We start from the raw sequence: 13,992 nt of genomic DNA on the forward strand, positions 1-13,992 counted from the left end.
TGCTGGCCTCTACTCTGTCTGGTGAATGCTATTGGGAAAATGTTTGAATCCAAACTATAGATTGGAGACAGCGGGTGACCTCAATGAAATGGGCCATGGAAGATGGAATGGTGGTTAAAAACCAGCAACGTATCTCTTGTTGCATTAATTATTGAGCTGGTTGTTCCTCTCTCTGGTAGATTAGCAGTCTGCTGACCAGTGGCTGGCCTACTTGGAATCATCTGAGGTCCTGTATTTTTTATTTTTTTACCTTTATTGAACTAGGCAAGTCAGTTAAGAACAAATTCTTATTTTCAATGACGGCCTAGGAACAGTGGGTTAACTGCCTGTTCAGGGGCAGAACGACAGATGTGTACCTTGTCAGCTCGGGGATTTGAACTTGCAACCTTCCAGTTACTAGCCCAACGCTCTGTCTTTAGGCCTGTCATAACATTTAGCCTACGGGAACCCAGTCTGAACTAAGTGAGCAAAATTGGTTGTAAAACATCTTTCCTATGTCTTTTCAATGTCTTTTTTAACCACAAAGACATATTTCCAACATATTGAGCTCATAGGGAAGGCACTGGGTTTTCCCCCTGCAGGTCTGGTGCTCATTGCTCAGTGTAATGTACATAGTGTATATGTGTAACTGGGTCACAGGGGCAGCTAGTGAGTGAACATGCTCAGGCGAGCCATACTAGGAGTTTTACTCATAGCACCTTCATGTTGAGCCAATCAGTTATAGCTCCTTTCCGTGAATCTGACTTAATCCAATAAACATGCTCTTTGAAGAGTGTGACATAGTACTTACAACTCTTTCACCGTTCTTAAGAAAATTAGCTCTATAACCATTCACATCTTCTTTTGTATACTGATTTAAAGGAGCAGTCCATGGTTGCTTTGTAGTGGAGTTATGGTGAGACCTGCACAGAAACGTGCTGTTAACACAGACAAATGAGATTAGATGGAGATCTGTGGTGAACTAAACCTAAAGACAGAGAACGTTGCATAGATCTGTATAAACATTATGCAATCCCTTGTTCAATTTGTACTGGGGTTACTGTAGGATTCTCAGGGTGAGGAAACTATGGTTGGTCATTAGAAAAGGAATAGGCTTTGCTTATTTGTGAATGGAGGGATTAGTTTGAACACTTCACCCCAAGGAGGACCATGATTCAATCTGGTTGCCTAGAGACATATTTTTGTCTGTTAAGCCACTTGGTCTGTGTTCCCTGCCTTAGTTGGACTATTGACTGGCTGTTAAATGCTCCCATGTCATGTTCTTATCTGATGTCTGATCTGATAAACGATTGACGTTTAATTAAACTACCAGGCTGATATTCTCTTCCCTTCTCCTAGCTAGACATTCTCCTGGCTCCTTTTTTTCAGATTGGAACATAGGAACTCTGAAATTAGTTTAGTTCTGTGTACACTGTCTAAAGTTTACCGAGAGAAACTCAACTAAAGTTAAATAATCTTTCTCTGTGGAATGTCTGCAAGGTCCCTCCCCTGTGTGACTCAATAGTGAGGCACAATGCTCAGTCAGCCATCCAGCCTTTGAGGAATACCATTGATTACATGGTGTTTACCACATTGAGGACCTAGGGTCAAGAGGTCAGAACACCAAATCCCATTCCCTTTGTCTGGTTAAGGTTGAGAAAGCAGGGTGCAGTGGGGGCAGTGGGTGCAGTGGGGGCAGTGGCATGCCTATTGGAGATCGTGTTTTCTTCCAGAAGGGCTACTCTGCACTAAGGAGGAAAGCCTTCTTGAAAAGGCTGCTGTGAAAGCAAATGTTTTTGTGTGAAAATGAACAGGGTGCACTGGTGCAGGTAGTCATCAAACTAATGAATGTCAGCATATATTATTATATTATACATACTGTTTGTGCTGCACTTCTGACTCTGTCACTTGTATCTACTGCTTTTATTTAAGGGACTACATTGCCTTGCAAAAGTATTCATCTCGTTGGAGTTTTGCATATTTTGTTGCATTACAACCTGTAATTTAAATGTATTTTTATTTGGACTTCCTGTAATGGACATGCAAAAATAGTCCAAATTGGTTAAGTAAAATGAAAAAAGACTTATTTCAAAAAATTAAAATTAAAATACAAACGGAAAAGTGCTACGTGCATATGTATTCACCCCCCCTTTGCTATGAATCCCCCTAAATAAGATCTGGTGCAACCAATAACCTTCAGAAGTCACATAATTAGTTAAATAAAGGCCACCTGTGTGCAACCTAAGTGTCACATGATCTCAGTATATATTCACCTGTTCTGAAAGGCCCCAGAGTCTGTAACACCACTAAGGAAGGGGTACCACCAATCAAGCGGCACCATGAAGATGAAGGAGCTCTCCAAACAGGTCAGGGAAAAAGTTGTGGAGAAGTACAGATCAGGGTTGAGTTATAAAAAAATATCAGAAACTTTGAACATCCCACGGAGCACCATTAAATCCATTATAAAAAATTGAAAGAATATGGCACCACAACAAACATGCCAAGAGAGGGCCGCCCACCAAAACTTACGGACCAGGCAAGGTGGACATTAATCAGAGAGGCAACAAAGAGACCAAAGAAGGACTGTGGGAGACTCCCCAAACATATGGAATAGGGTACTCTGGTCAGATGAGACTAAAATGTAGCTTTTGGCAATTAAGGAAAATGCTATGTCTGGCGCAAACCCAACACCTCTCATCACCCGAGAACACGATCCCCACAATGAACCATGGTGGTGGCAGCATCATGCTGTGGGGATGTTTTTCATCGACAGGTACTGGGAAACTGGTCAGAATTGAAGGAATGAAGCATGGTGCTTATAAAAGTATCATTTTCAGTCTTCCAGAGATTTGAGACTGGGACAGAGGTTCACCTTCCAGCAGGACAATGACCCTAAGCATACTGCTAAAGCAACACCAGAGTGGTTTAAGAGAAAACATTTTTAAATGTCTTGGAATGGCCAAGTCAAAGCCCAGACCTCAATCCAATTGAGAATCTGTGGTATGACTTAAAGATTGCTGTACACCAGCGGAACCCATCCAACTTGAAGGACCTGGAGCAGTTTTGACTTGAAGAATGGGAAAAAAACAGTGGCTAGATGTGCCAAGCTTATTATTATTGTTTTTTTTCACCTTTATTTAACCAGGTAGGCTAGTTGAGAACAAGTTCTCATTTGCAATTGCGACCTGGCCAAGATAAAGCATAGCAGTGTGAACAGCCAACACAGAGTTACACATGGAGTAAACAATTAACAAGTCAATAACAAGTAGGAAAAAAGGGGGGATTCTATATACATTGTGTGTAAAAGGCATGAGGTAGGCGAATAATTACAATTTTGCAGATTAATACTGGAGTGATAAATGACCAGATGGTCATGTACAGGTAGAGATATTGGTGTGCAAAAGAGCAGAAAAGTAAATAAATAAAAACAGTATGGGGATGAGGTAGGTAAAAATGGGTGGGCTATTTACCGATGGACTATGTACAGCTGCAGCGATCGGTTAGCTGCTCAGATAGCAGATGTTTGAAGTTGGTGAGGGATTTTTGCAATTCGTTCCAGTCACAGGCAGCGGAGAACTGGAACGAAAGGCGGCCAAATGAGGTGTTGGATTTAGGGATGATCAGTGAGATACACCTGCTGGAGCGCGTGCTACGGATGGGTGTTGCCATCGTGACCAGTGAACTGAGATAAGGCGGAGCTTTACCTAGCATGGACTTGTAGATGACCTGTAGCCAGTGGGTCTGGCGACAAATATGTAGCGAGGGCCAGCCGACTAGAGCATACAAGTCGCAGTGGTGGGTGGTATAAGGTGCTTTTGTGATAAAACGGATGGCACTGTGATAAACTGCATCCAGTTTGCTGAGTAGAGTGTTGGAAGCAATTTTGTAGATGACATCTCCGAAGTCGAGGATCGGTAGGATAGTCAGTTTTACTAGGGTAAGTTTGGCGTCGTGAGTGAAGGAGGCTTTGTTGCGGAATAGAAAGCCGACTCTTGATTTGATTTTCGATTGGAGATGTTTGATATGAGTCTGGAAGGAGAATTTACAGTCTCGCCAGACACCTAGGTACTTATAGATGTCCACATATTCCAGGTCGGAACCATCCAGGGTGGTAATACTGGTCAGGCATGCGGGTGCAGGCAGCGAACGGTTGAAAAGCATGCATTTGGTTTTACTAGCGTTTAAGAGCAGTTGGAGGCCACGGAAGGAGTGTTGTATGGCATTGAAGCTCGTTTGGTGGTTAGATAGCACAGTGTCCAAGGACGGGCCAGAAGTATATAGAATGGTGTCGTCTGCGTAGAGGTGGATCAGGGAATCGCCCGCAGCAAGAGCAACATCATTGATATATACAGAGAAAAGAGTCGGCCCGAGGATTGAACCCTGTGGCACCCCCATAGAGACTGCCAGAGGACCGAACAGCATGCCCTCCGATTTGACACACTGAACTCTGTCTGCAAAGTAATTGGTGAACCAGGCGAGGCAGTCATCCGAAAAACCGAGGCTACTGAGTCTGCCGATAAGAATATGGTGATTGACAGAGTCAAAAGCCTTGGCAAGGTCGATGAAGACGGCTGCAGAGTACTGTCTTTTATCGATGGCGGTTATGATATCGTTTAGTACCTTGAGCGTGGCTGAGGTGCACCTGTGATTGGCTCGGAAACCAGATTGCACAGCGGAGAAGGTACGGTGGGATTCGAGATGGTCAGTGACCTGTTTGTTGACTTGGCTTTCAAAGACCTTAGATAGGCAGGGCAGGATGGATATAGGTCTGTAACAGTTTGGGTCCAGGGTGTCTCCCCCTTTGAAGAGGTGGATGACTGCGGCAGCTTTCCAATCCTTGGGGATCTCAGACGATAGGGGTTGCGACAATGGCGGCGGATAGTTTCAGAAATAGAGGGTCCAGATTGTCAAGCCCAGCTGATTTGTACGGGTCCAGGTTTTGCAGCTCTTTCAGAACATCTGCTATCTGGATTTGGGTAAAGGAGAACCTGGAGAGGCTTGGGCGAGTAGCTGCGGGGGGTACGGAGCTGTTGGCCTAGGTTGGAGTAGCCAGGCGGAAGGCATGGCCAGCCGTTGAGAAATGCTTGTTGAAGTTTTCGATAATCATGGATTTATCGGTGGTGACCGTGTTACCTAGCCTCAGTGAAGTGGGCAGCTGGGAGGAGGTGCTCTTGATCTCCATGGACTTCACAGTGTCCCAGAACTTTTTGGAGTTGGAGCTACAGGATGCAAACTTCTGCATGAAGAAGCTGGCCTTAGCTCTCCTGACTGACTGCGTGTATTGGTTCCTGACTTCCCTGAACAGTTGCATATCGCGGGGACTATTCGATGCTATTGCAGTCCGCCACAGGATGTTTTTGTGCTGGTCGAGGGCAGTCAGGTCTGGAGTGAACCAAGGGCTATATATGTTCTTAGTTCTGCATTTTTTGAACGGAGCATGCTTATCTAAAATGGTGAGAAAGTTACTTTTAAAGAATGACCAGGCATCCTCAACTGACGGGATGAGGTCAATGTCCTTCCAGGATACCCGAGCCAGGTCGATTAGAAAGGCCTGCTCACAGAAGTGGTTTAGGGAGCGTTTGACAGTGATGAGGGGTGGTCATTTGACTGCAGCTCCGTAGCGGATACAGGCAATGAGGCAGTGATCGCTGAGATCCTGGTTGAAGACAGCGGAGTTGTATTTGGAGGGCCAGTTGGTCAGGATGACGTCTATGAGGGTGCCCTTGTTTACAGATTTAGGGTTGTACCTGGTGGGTTCCTTGATGATTTGTGTGAGATTGAGGGCATCTAGCTTAGATTGTAGGACTGCCGGGGTGTTAAGCATATCCCAGTTTAGGTCACCTAACAGAACAATCTCTGAAGCTAGATGGGGGGCGATCAATTCACAAATGGTGTCCAGGGCACAGCTGGGAGCTGAGGGGGGTCGGTAGCAGGCGGCAACAGTGAGAGACTTATTTCTGTAGAGAGTAATTTTCAAAATTATTAGTTCGAACTGTTTGGGTATGGACCTGGAAATTATGACATTACTTTGCAGGCTATCTCTGCAGTAGACTGCAACTCCTCCCCCTTTGGCAGTTCTATCTTGACGGAAGATGTTATAGTTGGGTATGGAAATCTCAGAATTTTGGTGGCCTTCCTGAGCCAGGATTCAGACACGGCAAGAACATCAGGGTTAGCAGAGTGTGCTAAAGCAGTGAGTAAAACAAACTTAGGGAGGAGGCTTCTGATGTTGACATGCATGAAACCAAGGCTTTTTCGATCACAGAAGTCAACAAATGAGGGTGCCTGGGGACATGCAGGGCCTGGGAGTAGTATGAGGGTGCGGCTAAAGGCTATCAAAACTGGTCGCCTAGAGCGTTGGGGACAGAGAATAAAAGGAGCAGATTTCTGGGCATGGTAGAATATATTCAGGGCATAATGCGCAGACAGGTGTATGGTGGGGTGCGGGTACAGTGGAGGTAAGCCCAGGCACTGGGTGATGATGAGAGAGGTTGTATCTCTGGACATGTTGGTTGTAATGGGTGAGGTCACCGCATGTGTTGGAGGTGGGACAAAGGAGGTATCAGGGGTATGAAGAGTGGAACTAGGGGCTCCATTGTAAACTAAAACAATGACAACTAACCTGAACAACAGTATACAAGGCATATTGACATTTGAGAGAGACATACAGCGAGGCATACAGTAATCACATAGAGACATATCCTAAGAGACTTGCAGCTGTAATTGCTGCAAAAGGTGGCTCTACAAAGTATTGACTTTGGGGGGGGTGAATAGTTATGCACGCTCAAGTTTTCGGTTCTTTTGTCTTATTTTTTGTTGTTGTTTCACAATAAAAAATATTTTCCATCTTCAAAGTGGAAGGCATGTTGTGTAAATCAAATGATACAAACCCCCCCAAAAAACGATTTTAATTGTTGTTTGCAAGGCAACAAAATCTGAAAAATGCCAAGGGGGGTGAATACTTTTGCAAGCCACTGTATTTGTATTGGTGCTCCTTTAATTGTCTTTCAATGAAGTTGAGTTGTTACTGGTAACTAGTGTATTATTCAAGGTGTTGTCACTGGATGTGGGACTGAGATCATTGTTAAGCGAGAGCATTTGTTTTGACAGTTTTACATTATTTTCATGGCAGTGGGATGAGAGGGTATTGACTGAGCATCTGAGTGTCTAGAAGCAGGAAATGACAAGCAGAACAAGAATGAATCCAGACTGTTTAATGGTTTAGTTATCAAAATAGGCCGAACACAGACTTATGGGAATGGTCATTAAATTTACATTTTGAGAATGAAGGAATGAGAAGATTTGAGGAATGACAGCCCATCTCAGAATGTTGATACTGAGTGAGAAAATGTACTAAGGAAAACATTTGATCATACAGAAGTAACCGATGGTGCTGTATCACTTGGGGTCTCCTCCAGCATGTTGGAGAAGAGTAGAGAGCACTCCCCCTGCTGGCTGCATTGAGATTGTATGGCTTGACACGTGTCTTAGATTATTGTTCATGTTGTACCACCTTATAAAGGAGCACAGAATGGATTCAGTCATTCCTAAAGGTCTTTTTGCTTTTTAGGATACATCTCTATTTAGGCTAGAATTTTGGTGCATTCCAGTCAAGGCTATTCTTCTTTAGAAATAATCAGAAACCAAAGAAAGTAGATAGTCAGCTGGACAGTGAGACTTGACAGAGAAACGTTTCTGTCTCGTTAGGGTTTTGGATGGAAGATGGATGATCTTTTGTCCATCAGTAAAACATTGTGATCTGTGGATGAGAAAAGCCCTGATCATTAAGCTTATACACAAAGCCTGGAAGTGTAGGAGTTGCATGAGGAGCCTATGACTAATGGGCCGAGCCATTGGGGGTCTGTACCACATTGTGTTTCTATTGTGAAGATAGATGGCCACTGGAATAAAGCTAGTGAACAGGTGCAGTGCATTTCAGTAGGCTCGCATTCTGATGTATGGTGTGGAGTGGATAACATCTCTCATCTTCTCTCTTCTTTGTTAATGAGTAGAAATAATGCTAAATTCTCTTAGTGCCGTTTAGGGCAAACCACAGCAAGCTCATAGCCTACTTTAATCCCATCAAGTCCCATGATCAATATCTAATAACGAGGGAGAAAATAAAAATAACACAGATGCATGTAATCTTAGAAATATTCTGAATATTAGTAACATAATTCATCCTATAAATGAGGCCTGATGTAAGCTAGGCCTTTCACGTTGTGTATTCCCAGTCATTTGTGAAGAGGACCACGTGTAATGTGAGGCACTAAGATACTGACTCCTTCAGAGTAGGTTATGTAGTGATTCAATAAGTGAAGTGTATCTATGAATCATCATAACTAAAATAAAAGGAAAATGTTGGAGAATGTTTTTTAATGTATATTGCAGGAAAATGGTAAACAATAGAGAGATAATATGATTTATTGCTGAAATTAAATTAATGATTGAATATAAATATCCTTGTCTGTTAACTTGATTGAACTCCAAACACTGTCTGAAAATCTCCTGTCTTAGTATGAGTGTGCTGTATCTCATTCCCTGCACTAATTCCAATTTAATTGCCAGTTGCCTCAAGGCACTTCAATAACAGTAACAAATGATTTGATTTAGTGGACCTCATCAGACTGCATTTTAAATGCAACTCAGCAACCCCACTTGAATTCCAATGAAACGCTGGCAGAGCCTCCTGTTTACTAATGATCCACCGCTGGAGATGTCTGATTGAATCCCAGTCGTGAGCAATGGGACCTGCGTTGTAAATGATCCTCAACCCGAGCAGACAGAAATACCGACCTCATAACCCAACATTAACCACCTCTCTGCAAGACTCGTACATTATTATCAATGGAATTGATTACTGATGATTCAGTCCTACCTCACATTTGAATTTTCATGAGCGGGATGAGCAAAGGGGTCATTTAATTGTGATAAGAAAAAGTAAGAACCCTGTATATTGTGTGTGAGAATTTAATGGTGGTTCTTCACAGATCCTGTGTGAGTAAAACTAGCCTGTGTTTCCCTATCTGTATTCCACTCCACTCTCAGCGCAACAGGAGAGCAGCCCCAAAGTGATGCCAGGTCACACACGGGATTAAAAGGATTGTGTTTTTCCTGCAGTCCTGCCTTTAATGGCTTGATATCGCTACTTAACATTCAGCACATAGCTCATAGTGTAGGCATCGTTCAGGGTGGAGCTGCTATCAGCCTCTCTCTGTGAACAGACACAGAGGACTTCAGAGGCTGCTGGAGCACAGGCTTGATGGGGATTGAAAATAATAATTCCTCTTTTAACATCCCATAAGGGGAAGGCATTGATTATGTGATTGACAGTTCTAGCATCCTGTGTATTGCGTAAAAAAATACATCTCTCAAAGACAATGACTTCCAAGTCAACGTCAATCAGAAAAGTGTATAAAGTCAAACTGAATGTATTTCACGCCTGTCAGGGGGGTTAGTTTAGGTAGAAACACTTTGCTCTTTGAAAGAAGTGTTCTCCTCAGAACACTCAGAGTCTCAGGCTCAGAGTTGAGTGACCCAGTTTCCCCACTGAGTGTATGTTTGGTCCTGAAATAACTGTGTCTGTGTCTCTGTGTGGTCTCCAGGGACAGACATGGCAGTGTTCTGTCTGCTCTGTGCCAAGCGGTTCCAGACCCAGAAGGCTCTGCAGCAGCACATGGAGGTTCATGCAGGGATGCACAGCTACATCTGCAGCCACTGTGACCACCCCTTCCCCAGCCACACCACCCTCAAACGCCACCTGCGCTCACACACAGGTAAGGACTGCATCGGTGTCCATTGTCATCTTCATCATCCCCATCATCATCACAACTACTGTTTTCATTTCATCATCATCATCATCATCATCATCATCATCATCATCACTGTTTTCAACATCACCATTACCACTGTTTTCATCATCATCATCACTGTAATCAACATCATCATCATCACTACTGTTCTCATCATCATCATCACTGTTTTCATCATCATCATCACTGTAATCAACATCACCATTACCACTGTTCTCATCATCATCGTCACTGTTTTCATCATCATCATCACTGTAATCAACATCATCATCATCACTACTGTTCTCATCATCATCGTCATTACTGTTTTCATCACAATCATCGTCATCACTGTCATATCCATCAACATCATCGCCTACTCTAACACACAATCCAAAGCTGCAATGAGATTCCCATAAACCTCAAGCCTTTAATCCTTAAATACCTTTAACTACTACTTCTCTCTTGGCACTAGACTGAAGTAGCATAAGACCAGAGTTTTTCAATTACAGTCAGTTTCACTAATTTGATCATGTCTACATTCACTTAACGTTAATAAACTCCGCAAATGATTCACTTTCCTGATGACAGCAATGCTCCAATATGGCCAGTATTATGTTTGAGGCTATTTTATCCGGTGGATGTTTGTAGGTTCTTAGACACAGCCTTCTAGGCCCCTGCGATTCATGTCTGTCATTTCTACTGCAGTTCACCCCAAATGACAGAGCAAACCAAAATAAATATCTAAAGAACAGAAAATGTCTGTGTTATTCTCTGAGAGTTAGTCAGTGGTGCCCTAAGGGTGGGGGAGAGGGAGGGGGAAGAGGGGCGAGGGACATTTTTACTGAAAGGTTGCCCCCTTCTTCAGATCCACGTCTATATTGAATAAAAACATAATTGATATGAAGAGACAGAAGGGAATTGGAGTTTGCCCATCGTTGTGTGCCTTGTTTATACCACGTTCATCTTGGTAGTGTCATTGTGTAAATGTCATGTGTCTTGTAGCATGGGGGGCTTTGTGAAGCACCAGGCTATAATGAGCAGTGCAGTGTATTGTCCCACTTGGCTGTTGCTGTGGACACTGAGCTAATGAGACACATAGGTCATTGCAAATGACTCAAAGCCACAGCCTCAGAGAGAGATGGATTAACTATGGAGAGACCCAAATGTCTGGAAGACTTCTATTAGCTGTCAGCAAGCAGCCAGATGGAGTGACATTATTATCATAACATTATTATATACAGTATATTATATTATTATTATATATATATCTGAAAGCACAATCTTTTTTTCAGCCTGATATGCAAAAATGTTCTGTTTTGTTCTGTACAGCTACATCTATCATATGCAAGTAGTAGTCACGTTAAAACAAGTCTTTGATACTGTTTAGCATTATGACACCTGTGATGTGTGTCCAACCTTTACCCAACCTGTGTCTAACCTGCGTCTTCAGGTGACCACCCGTTTGAGTGCGAGTTCTGTGGGAGCTGTTTCCGGGACGATGGCATGTTGAGGGGACACAAACGTATCCACACGGGAGAGAAGCCTTACGAGTGTAACGGCTGTGGCAAAAGGTTCAGCCTCAAGCATCAGCTGGAGACCCACTACCGCGTACACACAGGTTAGAGACCAGTGTCTGGCCGTAATAACACACACACTATCAAGTCAGAACAGTGCATGGTCATAATGACAACACACTCACACTTCAGATAGTTTTGTGTTCATGACAGCAGACACACAGGTCAAACCAATGTGTGTCAGTTTGTACCACTGGTTTTAGCTTATAGTCAAGGAAAGGTTTCACGACTATGCCGTTGTATTCCTATAGGCGAGAAACCATTTGAGTGCAAGATCTGTCACCAGCGATCCAGAGACTACTCTGCCATGATCAAGCACCTGCGCACCCACAACGGAGCATCGCCCTACCAGTGTACCATCTGCCAGGACTTCTGCCCCAGCCTGGCAGCCATGCAGAAACACATGAAGAGCCACAGACCCGAGGATGTGCCCCCGGACTGGAGGATAGAGAAGACCTACCTGTACGTATGCTACGTCTGAGCAGGTCTTAGACACTAAGACACACTATCCTAGGAGTGGACAGGTTTTTCATCGTATTCTTTCCTCTAAAGAAGAGTAAGTTGATCATTTCTGTGGTTTGATTGGTTTTATCACTGCGTATGTGTTGAAGACTGAAAGACTACTGGTCAGGTTACCACAGCAGTGAAAGTGTTATCTGTTATTACATCAAACCTGCGTATGTGTTGAAGACTGAAAGACTACTGGTCAGGTTACCACAGCAGTGAAAGTGTTATCTGTTATTACATCAAACCTGCGTATGTGTTGAAGACTGAAAGACTACTGGTCAGGTTACCACAGCAGTGAAAGTGTTATCTGTTATTACATCAAACCTGCGTATGTGTTGAAGACTGAAAGACGACTGGTCAGGTTACCACAGCAGTGAAAGTGTTATCTGTTATTACATCAAACCTGCGTATGTGTTGAAGACTGAAAGACTACTGGTCAGGTTACCACAGCAGTGAAAGTGTTATCTGTTATTACATCAAACCTGCGTATGTGTTGAAGACTGGAAGACTACTGGTCAGGTTACCACAGCAGTGAAAGTGTTATCTGTTATTACATCAAACCTGCGTATGTGTTGAAGACTGAAAGACTACTGGTCAGGTTACCACAGCAGTGAAAGTGTTATCTGTTATTACATCAAACCTGCGTATGTGTTGAAGACTGAAAGACTACTGGTCAGGTTACCACAGCAGTGAAAGTGTTATCTGTTATTACATCAAACCTGCGTATGTGTTGAAGACGGGAAGACTACTGGTCAGGTTACCACAGCAGTGAAAGTGTTATCTGTTATTACATCAAACCTGCGTATGTGTTGAAGACTGAAAGACGGACTGGTCAGGTTACCACAGCAGTGAAAGTGTTATCTGTTATTACATCAAACCTGCGTATGTGTTGAAGACTGAAAGACTACTGGTCAGGTTACCACAGCAGTGAAAGTGTTATCTGTTATTACATCAAACCTGCGTATGTGTTGAAGACTGAAAGACGGACTGGTCAGGTTACCACAGCAGTGAAAGTGTTATCTGTTATTACATCAAACCTGCGTATGTGTTGAAGACTGAAAGACGGACTGGTCAGGTTACCACAGCAGTGAAAGTGTTATCTGTTATTACATCAAACCTGCGTATGTGTTGAAGACTGGAAGACTACTGGTCAGGTTACCACAGCAGTGAAAGTGTTGCACTAGAAGGGATATTGAGTTCTATCTGCTGTGACTGTGATTGTGAGATGTAGAACCCAACTTCTCTGGTATAATTGCAATACTATACTACATAGATTGATTGAGATAAACAATCATTTCCTGGCTTATTATTTCCTGTTATAGATGTTTTGGGGTGTTGTTTGTTTTCTGCATGTTTTACTTGAATGTTGTCCATATGCTTGATTTAATTTGTGTCTTATTTTTTAGTGCGCATATTACGCATAGGATTTTCCTTACCTGTCAGTTAGTCTGTCTGCTCATGCTAATTGACAAGCATTAAGGTGCAACAGGTTTTGATATTTATGTTGTGCATCGTTTTTGTTACCAAATAGGTGTTGGTTATTTTGACCCAACCTCAAGGCCGTTTATTTTGTTATTAGAATAAGTGCTACCTCTTCAATCTTCAACTTTTGCACAGAGGCAATAGCACATCTTAGAACTGGTGTTTTTCATTGTGTTTTCATCCATCATCTGTAGCTTTAACTTCAAATGTCCTTTTATATTGGCGAAGCGGCTTGAAATGTTCTGAGAATGAATTAATGGAATTGATTCGGATGGTTGCCTGTTGGGTGGAAAAAAAGATTTGAAAGTCTTTAAAGTGACTTTTATGTGTATCATTTTTTACAAGTTGAATTATAGCAGTCTGTTAAATCACATAATTAGATTTTTCTCTAAGTGATGAAAAAGACAAAATCTGAATAAAAGTGTTGGCTTTTTTACTAAACGTGAAAAGATTATTCTGTAAAGTTAAATGGCTAAAAGCAGGTTATCGTCAGTTGTCTGTTGCTGTAAATGTGATTGTATCTTATTTCTAGACGAGAGCCAGATGAGGGATTCTCTGATTTAAAGATGTTGTATTTTTGTATTACAGTGATCTGCAATTTGTTTACATTTGATTTAGGAAACATCTTTTCTTGTGTGTTTTGTAAGTCTCTGGAG

The 13,992-nt window shown here is 42.7% G+C and overlaps 1 protein-coding gene across 1 annotated transcript in view; it reads left to right on the top strand.

The window, feature by feature from the left end:
* The window catches only part of LOC123992277 (zinc finger and BTB domain-containing protein 16-A-like), a 38,271-nt gene extending 25,687 nt beyond the window's left edge, over nucleotides 1-12,584 (top strand). The window contains exons 5-7 of the mRNA XM_046293445.1: nucleotides 9,585-9,755; nucleotides 11,224-11,391; nucleotides 11,599-12,584. Coding sequence (XP_046149401.1) covers nucleotides 9,585-9,755; nucleotides 11,224-11,391; nucleotides 11,599-11,828 — 569 coding nt within the window. The 3' untranslated portion in view covers nucleotides 11,829-12,584. The remainder of the gene's footprint in view (nucleotides 1-9,584; nucleotides 9,756-11,223; nucleotides 11,392-11,598) is intronic.
* Nucleotides 12,585-13,992: the final 1,408 nt, after the last annotated feature.

Source organism: Oncorhynchus gorbuscha, linkage group LG13 (genome assembly GCF_021184085.1).
Source record: "Oncorhynchus gorbuscha isolate QuinsamMale2020 ecotype Even-year linkage group LG13, OgorEven_v1.0, whole genome shotgun sequence".
NCBI lineage: Eukaryota > Metazoa > Chordata > Actinopteri > Salmoniformes > Salmonidae > Oncorhynchus > Oncorhynchus gorbuscha.